The 13408-nt window shown below is 39.5% G+C and overlaps 1 protein-coding gene across 1 annotated transcript in view; it reads right to left on the bottom strand.

Moving 5' to 3' along the window:
* Positions 1-564: 564 nt before the first annotated feature.
* The window catches only part of LOC131952570 (chitin deacetylase 7), a 20884-nt gene continuing 8040 nt past the window's right edge, over positions 565-13408 (bottom strand). Inside the window, exons 5-8 of the mRNA XM_059315296.1 lie at positions 7920-8140; positions 4730-4894; positions 1201-1295; positions 565-1049 (exon numbers count right to left, since the gene is read on the bottom strand). Of these exons, the coding sequence (XP_059171279.1) occupies positions 919-1049; positions 1201-1295; positions 4730-4894; positions 7920-8140 (612 nt within the window). The 3' untranslated portion in view covers positions 565-918. The remainder of the gene's footprint in view (positions 1050-1200; positions 1296-4729; positions 4895-7919; positions 8141-13408) is intronic.

The following is a 13408-nucleotide window of genomic DNA, read 5'->3' as shown; positions in this document are numbered from 1 at the left end:
AATTCATATGCGTTTTTTAAAAGTAACTGGAAATAGGGTTAAGTACTACTTTTGGTCACCAGAAATTAATAAAAATTTGACCGAAAACAGAGTACTAGATATTTTACTTATATATGTAATTTGATCTATCTATCAGAAAGAGTACTTTTGAAAAACCGAAAGTAGAATACATTCCACTTCTTACCGTAAATCGCTGAAAAGTTGATTTCAATTGATACAGAAATACATATTTGATGTTATAGTTTAATTTGAAATTCCATCAACCTAGCTGTAACAGTGCTCAAGTTATCTTGTTCACAGATGGGAGCCGGACGTTTTCCAGAAAGACACTTGCCCGAATGCTATTGCCTGAAGGCCGATTTCCCGAATGGACACTTCCCGAATTTAAAAAATGCCCGAATGGACACTTGCCCGAATGCGACAAATGCCCGATTGGACACTTGCCCGATTGGACACTTGCCCGAATACGACAAATGCCCGATTGGACACTTGCCCGAATGCGACAAATGCCCGATTGGACACTTGCCCGTATGCGACAAATGCCCGATTGGACACTTGCCCGAATACGACAAATGCCCGATTGGACACTTGCCCGAATGCGACAAATGTCCGATTGGACACTTGCACGAATGCGACAAATGCCCAAAAGCCATTTGCCACGTTTTAATAGCAAGCTTTTATAAAATTATGCACTAAAAACTACTATCTAAATATCTAAAAATAAAAACGTGGGTCGCTATATTAATAATTATGTATTGAATGGTTTTACCAGAAGTTGCAAACACTAAGTTTTTTTCCGACCCGGGAAGGGTAGCCTAAAACGTCAAATCTATTTAGAATTTTTCCACGATTACAGTACTTCCTTTTTACTCAGTATATAAGAAGACAACTAATCAGAGTTTTCAAAAATTAAACAAGTCAGCAAGAAAAGGCTGTCGAAATGAGTTCGTCTTTAGACATTGTCTCCTGCATCCAGCTGATCACTTGACTGGGACTCACTAGCCAGACGTCGTCCTTTGAGCACAACTCTTGGAGGAAAATCCTCAGGGCTTAAAAAAAAGTTCCGGTAGCTCAGTTAATACTTCATTTATAGCAAATTAGTTCGGGATATTTAATATTATTAGAGTTTGCAATTAGATAATGTTATGCTTTTTTATGAGCATAATTGATTCTTTAAATATTCTAAAAACAATTGATTACCTTCAAGAGCGTTTTGTGATTTTAGGAACATTGAAGCATGAGTAAACATATGCATGGGAACTTTGTGCGGGTAAAAGTTCGCGTAAAAATTACGCCTGTTGTGAAAGATAAAGACGAATAATCATTGCAATTAATAATTCAAAACCCATGACCGCCCCTCCTCCAATCTCTAAATAAACTATATGTGAATTATAGGTCTATATATTTTTAATGTTATCCATTTTTAGAAGAATATTTTATAAAATAGTTATTGGTGAAAACGCAATGTGCTTTACCACAGGTTTAACGATATTAGTGACAAAGCAAAGAAATAACTAAATAGTTAAAATTCCGACATATTTAAAATAACATAGGCTACCAACATCTATTAGAAAAAATAAAACAAAATTATATACATAATTAGTCAACACAACACCATACTAAATGCACACACCCCGGCTTTTCAATGGCATTTATGTTGTTTTTTTTAAAGTAATTTGTATTAGTTTTGGCCGAGGAAATTGTATAAATTCCATAAATTACGTCTCGATAAGTAAATCTATAGATCTAAATCAAATTTTAATGAAATGGTTCATTTCTTCCTAGTCTAAAATTGGAAGATAACGCTATTGGTTTTGTGTACTTTCCGTACTTCAATTTCGGAGCTCTTATCACAACTATAAACACTTTTCCGGCTGCATAATTAAAAGTGTTTTTCTACATTCGAATGTGCCTTTATTTTTTTATTTTTCTTCTTTAAATTAAATTTTGTTTATACATTTAAAGCATCTACCATATTATTTTCAACAAGTTATCAAGTTCTCCATATATCGCTGAAGATACTGATATGATAGCCTGTGAAAACATTTTGCGGACAGAGAGAGAAGTGCGCACATGTGCTTTTATATATTAGGATATACATTTCCAATATATCTGGGTTCAGCGTCTTCGGGTTCAGTGTTCCTTTCAGACTTTTTTCTCCAGGGGGAGAGGGGGGGGGGGGGGGCACATGCTATTTTCGGGGGAGGGGGGCGGACACTGGTAAAAGTGTTTTCTATATAAATTCCATTTCGTATGGGAGGCGGTAGACTTTCTTCGAAGAATGATCGGGTCGGTAAATCTCATGGCTACCAAATCGAAAAGAACTGAGTTCGAGCCCACGTACAGCTGGTGATAGCAACTTTACCATGTAGTTTGAAGGAAATTAAAAAAGAAAAGCAGGCTAAAATCGGGGTCAACGGCCAATTAAGCACATAACATGTTGAGACGTAATAGTTAATTGCATTGGAGGAAATTACGTCTAATCTTACATTTAAGAACGAAGAAAAAGAAAGATAACATTCCAAATCTACGACTACACAGTCGTACACTTCAACACGACCACTATTCCTCTCCTAAACACGACCACTACTCCTCTCCTAAACACGACCACTATTCCTCTCCTAAACACGACCACTATTCCTCTCCTAAACACGACCACTATTCCTCTCCTAAACACGACCACTCAGTGTTTCTTCCAGACTTTTTTCTCCGGGGGGGGGGGGGGGCACTTGAAATTTTCGGGGGGAGGGGAGGCGGTAGATTTTCATCGGGGGGGGGGGGGGCGGACACTGTTAAAAGTATATATTTTCTATATAAATTATATACATTTCATTTCGTTCGGGGGGGGGGGGGGCGGTAAAATTTTTTCGGGGGGGTGGGGGGCTTAGTCCCCCCCCCCCCGAAGAGATGCCTGGAAGAAACTCTGCGACCACTATTCCTCTCCTACACACGCCCAATATTCCTCTCCTAAACACGACCACTATTCCTCTCCTAAACACAACCACTATTCCTCTCCAAAACGCACACTTTCCATACTAAATGGGCGGTCGTTGAGGTGTGTTCTACTTCACTATTAAGAAAGAGGAGCAGTGTACACTCGAGGCTTTCATACAGCACGTGGTTGCTATGTGCACAAACCTGCGTCCAACATAAAAGATCTAAGAAATTTAACGCCTGCTTTGTTTACATTTAAAGAACTCCGATTTAGAAAACAAGGTCAGCCATCTAAAAGTAAATAATTGGTAACGCATTGGTAAATTCCTCTTAAAACATGGCATTAACCTGCAGCAAAGCGTGCTTCTCTAAATTGTGAAACTCTGCAGTGTACTTTTTGGTGGATAGAATAATTGACACAAAGTTTAAGGTACCTCAGTGGCGTAGCGAGGTCGGGTGTCACCCCCCCTTCCAACATTGTCGGGATTTGTCAAATTTGCTCTTAAAAGACTATTTAACACGCTAATTAACCACTTATTTTAGTGGAATTATCAATTTTCTGTATAAATTTTGCTATTTTTGCCTTGGTGTCACCCCTCCCCCCCCCCTAAATGCAGAGGCGTAGCTAGGGGAGGGCGGGGAGGCCGGCCGCCCCGGGCGCCGACCCTAGGGGGGCGCCAAAAGGGTAGAAAAAAAAATTAAAAGCTCATTTTAAGCTGCAGTTTTGAATTATAAACAGTTAAAATAAAGAAATGTAACGGCTGAGAGCCTTTGCATACTGATTTAACTGTTTTCTACCTTGGTTGTGTAACTGTAAAACGTATATCTTTAAGAAACAGTGACCGGAAAAACCGCTTTCCAGCTTTCCTAGATGGGGAGGGGGGGGGGGGGGGGCGCTTTTTCGAAGACTAAAATCGGGAAAATTCACACCGGATTAAGGAATAAACCGATATCGCCTAGAAAAGAAACCCATTTTAAGATTGTGTAACATAAAAAAGAGTTAGCAGACTGTCGGAGCGGGTGGATGGGAAGCGACACTCTTTGTCAAAATGTTAAGAGAGAAGAAAATTAATATATTGTACCGATTATTACTTTGTTCAACCTAACTGATAATTCAAAATTGCAATATTGGCCTACTATTATCGAAATTGTTCTAAAGATACGACCAAAAGTAGACCAAATAAGGCTTGCACCTTCTACAAAATACACTCTAAAGCAGTGGTTCTTAACTTTTTGGAGTACCGAACCCAACCAGTTTCATATGCGCAATCACCGAACCCTCCTTAATAGTTGTATCGTCCACAATGACAAAATCCGATCGTGAATCCTATGAGTCGGGTGTGTGTCTTGACCTCCGCGGAAGCACTGAGACTGAATTACCGAACCTCTCGGGTTCGATGGAGCCCACTGTTCTAAGCTCTTATGATTTTCTACGTGTTATTCGTTTCGGCATCTTAAGGGGAAATTAATTGGCGTCAAGTGAAGTCTTAGGGAACGACAATCAGCGTAATTGTTAATTTTTTTTCCAGATTGTCGCACACACAAACACACACGCATATATATATATATATATATATATATATATATATATATATATATATATATATATATATATATATATATATATATATATATATATATGGGGGGGGGGGGGGCGCCAAACTGAAAGTTCGCCCCGGGCGCCGGGAGGGGTCGCTACGCCTCTGCCTAAATGGTGTCACCGGTGCGGTCCACAACCCCCGCCCCCCCCCCCCCCCCGAGGTACCTGTACTATTATTATGTTGTGAAAGTATACCTGAAATATCGCAAGAAATCTTCAACTGATCCTCCAAAGAGTGGGCCGTCCACGCTGCAACCATCTATCATGCTACAACTGTATCCATTATCTCCAGTCCAACCATTCATAGGGACCTCCCAGAAACCGGGATATGAATGTTTAGGACAGGGTCTGTTAGGGCAGCTTAAATAGATTAAAAAGTCATTCTTTACTTCAGTAATCAGAGAGCATTACATTCACTCTTTAGAACAGCGTAAAATAACAATATGTATGCTTTAAATCCGAATGAACGTTTGTATCCCTTTCAGGACCACAAGGATTGCACGCATAATTTCAAATATCTCAGCACAGATTTTGTAGTAAAATAACACAAAGATTTACAAATGTTAACGTTTTTCCGATATCTTAAATAATTTTTGAGATACAGCATGGGGCACATAGTTTCAGTGAAAACAGCTTCTTCCAAGCCAGTTTTGGCATACCCACTCTTGTGCTTTTGTATTTCTTTTACAAAAGGGTTTACCACCCCCCCCCCCCCCCAGTTGATTGTCACGAGAGCCTCTTTATTAGCTTTTAGCTGAACTTGGATTGGGCATGCTGTTTCGTTGCCAGGTGAGGCTTCTGTCGTCGAGCTGCTTGCTGAGGTTCAATTGGATTCAACATGGTTTGTATCAAGTACTTTTTCTCATAATCCAATCAGTTACTCTATAAAAGATTGATGATGAAAGTACTGCATCTGTGCACCAGTTTTTACAGAAACAGGGATGGTTTAGGTGTTGTTTTGGATAAATGCCCCAGATGATCGGTATCGGTATTTTATAAACTGGAAATGTTTTAAGAATTAAGAGTAAACCTAGCTAAAACAGTACTCGAGTTAACACGTTCCCACAAATGTGCTATTCGGCACCCCCCCCCCCCGAGAGCGCTATGGCGTCTACGTTCGTCTAAGTGAGTGCAATAGACTATGGATACGTTAGGGTATTATAGTCATTTACTAAATTGAATCAGGTGGTACCGACGGCGCCCCGGCAGGTTGCGATTTGGCGCCACGGGCTGGACTGTGAGCACTATGCGTTTATGTTTGCATTTAAGTTTGTGTTTAGGTTATGCGTTATTGTTTGCGTTTAGGTTTGCAGTTGTGTTTGCGTGTTTCGTGATGCGTGTTACGTTTGTGTTTGTTTGTTTTTCCGTTTGCGTATGCATTTTTGATTGCATGGTGTTTGTGTTTTATTTTAAGTTTGCTTTTGCGTTTGTGTTTGTGTTTTCTTTTGTGTTTGCGTTTGTATAAGCGTGTGCTGTGTGTTTGAGTTTTTGTTTCAGCATGCGTTTGATTGACAGACAGAATGACTGGACCATCCACTAAACAAAGTAAGAGGCTCAACATACTGGACCATCAACAGAACAAAGTAAGAGTCTCAACATACTGGACCATCAACAGAACAAAGTAAGAGGCTCAACATACTGGACCATCAACAGAATAAAGTAAGACGCTCAACATACTGGACCATCAACAGAATAAAGTTAGACGCTCAACATACTGGACCATCAACAGAATAAAGTTAGACGCTCAACATACTGGACCATCAACAGAACAAAGTAAGAGGCTCAACATACTGGACCATCAACAGAACAAAGTAAGACGCTCAACATACTGGACCATCAACAGAACAAAGTAAGGCTCAACATACTGGACCATCAACAGAACAATGAAAGAGGCTCAACATACTGGACCATCAACAGAATAAAGTAAGACGCTCAACATACTGGACCTTCAACAGAACAAAGTAAGAGGCTCAACATACTGGACCATCAACAGAATAAAGTAAGAGGCTCAACATACTCGACCATCAACAGAACAAAATAAGAGGCTCAACATACTGGACCATCAACAGAACAAAATAAGAGGCTCAACATACTGGACCATCAACAGAACAAAGTAAGAACATCAACATACTGGACCATCAACAGAACAAAGTAAGAGGCTCAACATACTGGACCATCAACAGAATAAAGTAAGACGCTCAACATACTGGACCATCAACAGAACAAAGTAAAAGGCTCAACATACTGGACCTTCAACAGAACAAAGTAAGAGGCTCAACATACTGGACCATCAACAGAACAAAGTAAGACGCTCAACATACTGGACCATCAACAGAACAAAGTAAGACGCTCAACATACTGGACCATCAACAGAACAAAGTAAGAGGCTCAACATACTGGACCATCAACAGAACAAAGTAAGAGGCTCAACATACTGGACCTTCAACAGAACAAAGTAAGAGGCTCAACATACTGGAACATCAACAGAACAAAGTAAGAGGCTCAACATACTGGACCATCAACAGAATAAAGTAAGAGGCTCAACATACTGGACCATCAACAGAATAAAGTAAGAGGCTCAACATACTGGACCATCAACAGAACAAAGTAAGACGCTTAACATACTGGACCATCAACAGAATAAAGTAAGATGCTCAACATACTGGACCATCAACAGAACAAAGTAAGAGCCTCAACATACTGGACCATCAACAGAACAAAGTAAGACGCTCAACATACTGGACCATCAACAGAACAAAGTAAGATGCTCAACATACTGGACCATCAACAGAACAAAGTAAGACGCTCAACATACTGGACCATCAACAGAATAAAGTAAGATGCTCTATATACCAGACCATCAACTAAACAAAGTTAGATGCTCAACATACCAGACCATCCACTAAACAAAGTTAGATGCTCAACATACCAGACCATCCACTAAACAAAGTTAGATGCTCAACATACCAGACCATCCACTAAACAAAGTTAGATGCTCAACATACAAGAACATCCACTAAACAAAGTAAGATGCTCTATATACTAGACCATCCACTAAACAAAGTTAGATGCTCAACATACCAGACCATCCACTAAACAAAGTAAGAGGCTCAACATACAAGAACATCCACTAAACAAAGTAAGATGCTCTATATACTAGACCATCCACCAAACAAATTAAGATGCTGAACATACAAGAACATCCACTAAACAAAGTAAGATGCTCTATATACTAGACCATCCACTAAACAAAGTAAGATGCTCTATATACTAGACCATCCACAAAACAAAGTAAGATGCTCTATATACTAGACCATCTACCAAACAAAGTAAGATGTTCTATATACTAGACCATCCACCAAACATAGTAAGAGGCTCAACATACTTGACATCTTTAATGAGATAATCCAGTGTGAATGGCCAGCTAGGTAGTCTCCCTGCTTGGATTTCAACATTTGCAATAGACGAGTCATACGTAAAGTTGAAATCTTGGAGCACTTTATACTGAGTATCTCCATAAATACGCAGATAAGGGACTCGAAAGCCCTTGATTTTCTCTACTGGGATGTTTGTCGATGTAGTAATATAGTCTCTTAGTCCAACTATCTGTGAAACAGATATGAAAATATTAGATAAGAGAAAAGTAATACAAGTTCCCTTTCAAACCTGACGATCTTTAGGGCAAGTGAAGTAGAGTTCACTTGTTTCTGTGACCTCGGCACTATGCCCAGCCGCCTTTACTTTCCCTAACGTGAGTTAGGTTGGGGGACTCAGGGACGGTCTACTGACTTGAACTCGGATTCGCACTCGAGACTTACGGGTTAGCAGTCCAGATCTCTATCGCTAGACCACTCCGTCCCCATTAGATAAGAGAAACAGATAATCTTTCATAAAAAGAAGCTGACCAGTATATCAAACTTGAACCTAGGGGTCAATTTATATTAATTCAGTGCATTTGATTGAGGCCTACCTAGTTCATTGAATATCACCCAGAAATAGAGTTTTAATACTTGAATGCAGAGGCGTAGCGAGGGAGGGGGCGGGGGGTGCAGACCGCACCGGGTGACACCATTTAGGGGGGTGACACCAAGTCAAAAAAAAAAAGCAAAACATAGAGAGAAAAATAATAATTCCACTTAATTAAGTGATTCATTCGAGTGTTAAATAGTCTTTTAAGAGGTGCAAATAAAAGTTTGAGGAGTGGGGGCGCAAATCGAAAATTGAAAGTTTGTCCCCGGGAAGGGTTGCTACGCCTCTGAGGGGTGACACAATTAAGTGCCGCACCGGGTGACACCCGACGCCACTGCTTGAATGTCTTCATATATTGTTCACGGTATTACCATAACTTTACAACAGAAAACTATATTCCGGCGCGGACCCGGAAGTCTAAAGTTCGGATCCCGGGCTCAAGTCCGTATCATGTCCCTGAATCTACCTATCTGCACATGTATCTGTACCGCGGTAAGAAAACCAAGGAGATCTGGCAGGTTGCCGACCACCAGTTCTTTTAGGGGGAGGGATTAGACGTTCTACCGGGGGGGGGGGGGGGTAGGGTGGTTAAATGGGCTTCGCATGAAAGAAACTCTGCAAGCAAACCACTTTTTAGATTAGACACATTAATTAGGCGGTAATTTTATTAAAGAGTATCGATGACGACATTTTTTTTGAGTTTGGGGGGAGGGGGGGGGGGGCTTAGACGTTCTTTCGCGAGGGTGGGGCTTCGCCCCTACCCGAAGAATTGTATGAAAGAAACTCTACACGCAAACCACTTAGATTAGACTAAATTGGCTTTTTAGTTCAATGTTTACTCGATAATCAATGACGTCATATTATTGTGTGCACTCCCTCGGCTTTAGACTTTTTCCTACTATATGCTCCATGTGACGTCATATTTCGTTTTCTTTTTACTATGAACGTTTTTATTCTACTTGTGTTTTCTCTATAGCCGGCTTTAGAATAATACCCACTATATGCTCCATGTGACGTCATGTTTCGTTTTACTATGAAAGTTTTTATTTTGCTTGTGTTTTCTCTGTAGCGTTCTTGACAGATATATATATATATATATATATATATATATATATATATATATATATATATATATATATATATATATATATATATATATATATATATATATATATGCCACACATACACACACATACACATTCAGACATATGGACAAGATTGCAAAACTATGTTTTTCCGAGTCAGGGAGGTGTAAAATGTCCAGAATTGCAAAAATAATTATCATTAATTTTTTAAAAAAAAACCCACGTTTTCGGATTGAACTAAAAAGTAGAAAATAAATTCAATATGCAATAATGCAAGCGATCACTCTACTATAAGCGATCGCAAACTGCGTGCGCATTATGACATAAAATGAAAAACGTGGGGCGCCGAAATATTAGAAACTGTAAGAAAATCACGGCGCCCCACGTTTTTCATTTTTTGTCATAATGCGCACACAGTTTGCGATCGCTTGTAGTAGAGTTATCGCTTGCATTATTGTGATGTATAGCATTTTATTTTCTACTTTTTAGCTCAATCAGAAAACGTGAGTTTTAAAATTTTTTTTAATGATAATTATTTTCTACTTTTTAGTCTTTGTCTGTTTGTTTGCATTCAAATCTTGCTATCGATTTTATCTTCTCTCATTCACTTTTATTTTTGGGTAAACAAAGACAAACACTCACAAAGTACGAACCCAAAGATAAAAGGGACTTATCGGTGACAAACTTCTAGCACAGTCTTTTGCGCAAGCTCAGGGGGAAGGTATCCCTTAGAAGCAAGCATGTGATATTTTGTCACGGGATTAGGGTAGCACTGCTTATGACAAATATCACAAGTTATATTGCAAAAAGTGTTTATCGTGTCGAAAAATGTTTTCATTGCTGCCGAACGTTGGGCGTAAGCAGTGCGTCGACGTTGCAATTCTGCTTCATGCCTTTCTTTGTCTTGACGAGCAGTAGCATGACGCTTTCTGTCTTTTGCTTGGCGAGAGACCCTTTCTTCTTCGGTCTCAATCGCAAGTATAGCAGCAGTTCGTTCTTTCTGCTTAGCAAGACGAGAGATCCTTTCTTGTTCTGTCTCCATCGCTAAAGCAGCAGATTTTCGGTTTCGATCTTTTTCAAGCTTCTTTTGATACTCACCTTTTTCCATAATTTTTGGTTGTTTAGGAGGATTTTCCAATCTGTATCCTGCATTGCGCTTCTCCTGATACTTCTGGCGTGCCTTTTTCAATCGACGTTTCTTCTGTGTTGCCGTTTCTTTCACCATTTTGCCCTCGCGTGCAAACCATTCGATAAATCAACATTCTACTTCCGGATCAGTCAGATTTGCATAGGTTTGTACACAAACACCGCGTGACCACTACTCAGCAAATCGCGTGCTCGCTCCTTCATTTTTTTTTCATTTGTTTTTCAGTAATCCAAAAGAGGGAAAGTACCGAACCTTGTTTTTATCAAATTACAATTACTAGGTTATGTCCCTTATCCCACGTTTTTTTGTACAAACCAATAGGAGTCTAAAATGATCAATAAAATTTTTCCATGGATCAATTTAGTAATAATAATAATTGAATATTGTATTGTCATCGGAAACAAAGCGTACCTGAAAATTTCAGCGCGCTAGCTAACTGGGAAGTGCCCGAAATTTCGATCGCAAGATTTGATGGAAAAACCGACGCGAAAGCAAGTTAAAGAAAACATGGGAAAATCTCGATCTTTTTACAAGCTTTTATTTAGCTTCCTCGTCAGTCGTCCGTCAGTCGTCAGTCTAGATCGAAACGGCCGACAGATAGGGTTCGTAGTTGGAGCGTGGGTCAAGACAAGAAGACAATGCATCGTGACATTAAATTTGACTTAATTGGATGCCTAATTAATTTTTTATGAATTAATGACAATTTTGACCAAATTAGTAGGCATTTCTATCCAATTACTTCACACGCGTCATCACGTTCAATAGCGCGTAATCACGTTCAATAGGCGCACAATGGTTTTTAGTTATGAAACTGTATTGTAAATAAAAACATGTAAAGTACTAAAATTTTTTTTTCATAAAAAACGTTATAATAACAAACTTTTATGGACTAATGCACTAAAAAGTAGAAAATAAATTATAGACTACTATTTAAATAACTGTAAAGAAAAGCGTGGGTCTCTTCCTAAAGATTAGTAAGGGTATCCATAGATACTAAAGTGACCCACGCTTTTCTTTATAGTTATTTAAATCGTAGTGAATAATTTATTTTCTCCCTTTTAGTGCATTATTACATAAAATCTTGTTATTAAAACGTTTTTAGTATCTATTGGATACCTTTACTAATGATTAGGAAGAGACCCACGCTTTTCTTTACAGTTATTATATAAAAGCTTGTTATTAAAACGTTTTTTATGAAATTTTTTCTATACTTTGTAGCCTATACGAGAAAATAACTAGCGAACTAGGGGAAACAATCACTCTCTTAATATAAATATGTGTATTTCTACAAATTTAATTGTAAATGTCAATACAGATCAATCATTACTTTAGTATGTAATCAGAGTTTCTTCCAGGCATCTCTTCGGAAGGGGGGGGGGGGGCTAAGCCTCCCCGAAAAATTTTTACCGCCCCCCCCCCGAACGGAATGAAATTTATATAATTTATATAGAAAATATATACTTTTAACAGTGTCCGCCCCCCGAAGAAAGTTTACCGCCCCCCCGAAAATTTCAAGTGCCCCCCCCGGAGAAAAAAGTCTGGAAGAAACAATGTATGTAATATAGTAGCTAAACACTATTCTTTTTTTTTACCCGAAGAAAACCATGAAAGAAACTTCACGCAAACCACTTTTAAGATTAGATAAAATTGGCTTTTTAATTAAAAGTTTACCCGAGAATCAATGACGTCATATTAGTGTGTGTACTTTCCCGGCTTTAGAAATTTTAGAATTACATGTTCCATGCAGAGGCGTAGCGACCCTTCCCGGCGCCCGGGGACAAACTTTCGATTTGCACCCCCCTCGAACATTTCATTTGCACCCCCTCAAACTTTCGATTTGCACCCCCCCCTCGTACTTTTCATTTGCACCCCCCTCAAACTTTCGATTTGCAACCCCCCCCCCCTCGAACTTCACATTTGCACCCCCCTCAAACTTTCGATTTGCACCCCCCTCGAACTTTTCATTTTGCACCCCTCTCAAACTTTCGATTTGCACCCCCCCTCGTACTTTTCATTTGCACCCCCCCCACTCAAACTTTCGATTTGCACCCCCCCTCGAACTTCACATTTGCACCCCCCTCAAACTTTCGATTTGCACCCCCCCCTCGAACTTTTCATTTGCATCCCCCCCTCAAACTTTCAATTTGGCGCCCCCCTAAGGTCGGCGCCCGGGGACATATGTCCCCCCCCCCCGCCCCCCCCCCCTCGCTACGCCTCTGGTTCCATGTGACGTCACGTTTCGTTTTTCGTATTACTATGCATGTTTTTACTCTGCTTGTGTTTTTTTCTATAGCGTTCTTGACAGATACATAGAAAGATAGATAGATAGGTAGATACACAGACATACAGCGAAACTATTATTATAGACGAGAAAAATGGCCCGTTGAGGAAGGATACAACGGGCGCTAGGTTGATAGTGCTGTCTATTTTCTCTAAACTAAAACCAAAACCAAAATCACCACCTTAATTCAATTTAACTGGAAACGAAAAATGACATTGAAAACGGATTTTTATCCAGGAACGGTACTTTAATAGGATTTAAGCTCGATCTCTAAGTAGTTACTGCACATTTATACTAAATATAGTTGCAGCCAGACTCCTAAACCTTGCAACTAATCTCAATCATGACAAAAGTCGCATTTAGAGTTTCTTTTAGGCGACTCTACTCCCCCC

This window comes from Physella acuta, unplaced genomic scaffold (genome assembly GCF_028476545.2).
Source record: "Physella acuta isolate Inbredline_101_S28 unplaced genomic scaffold, ASM2847654v3 ptg000877l, whole genome shotgun sequence".
In the NCBI taxonomy this organism is placed as follows: domain Eukaryota; kingdom Metazoa; phylum Mollusca; class Gastropoda; family Physidae; genus Physella; species Physella acuta.
This window is presented reverse-complemented; position numbering and strand designations above follow the sequence as displayed.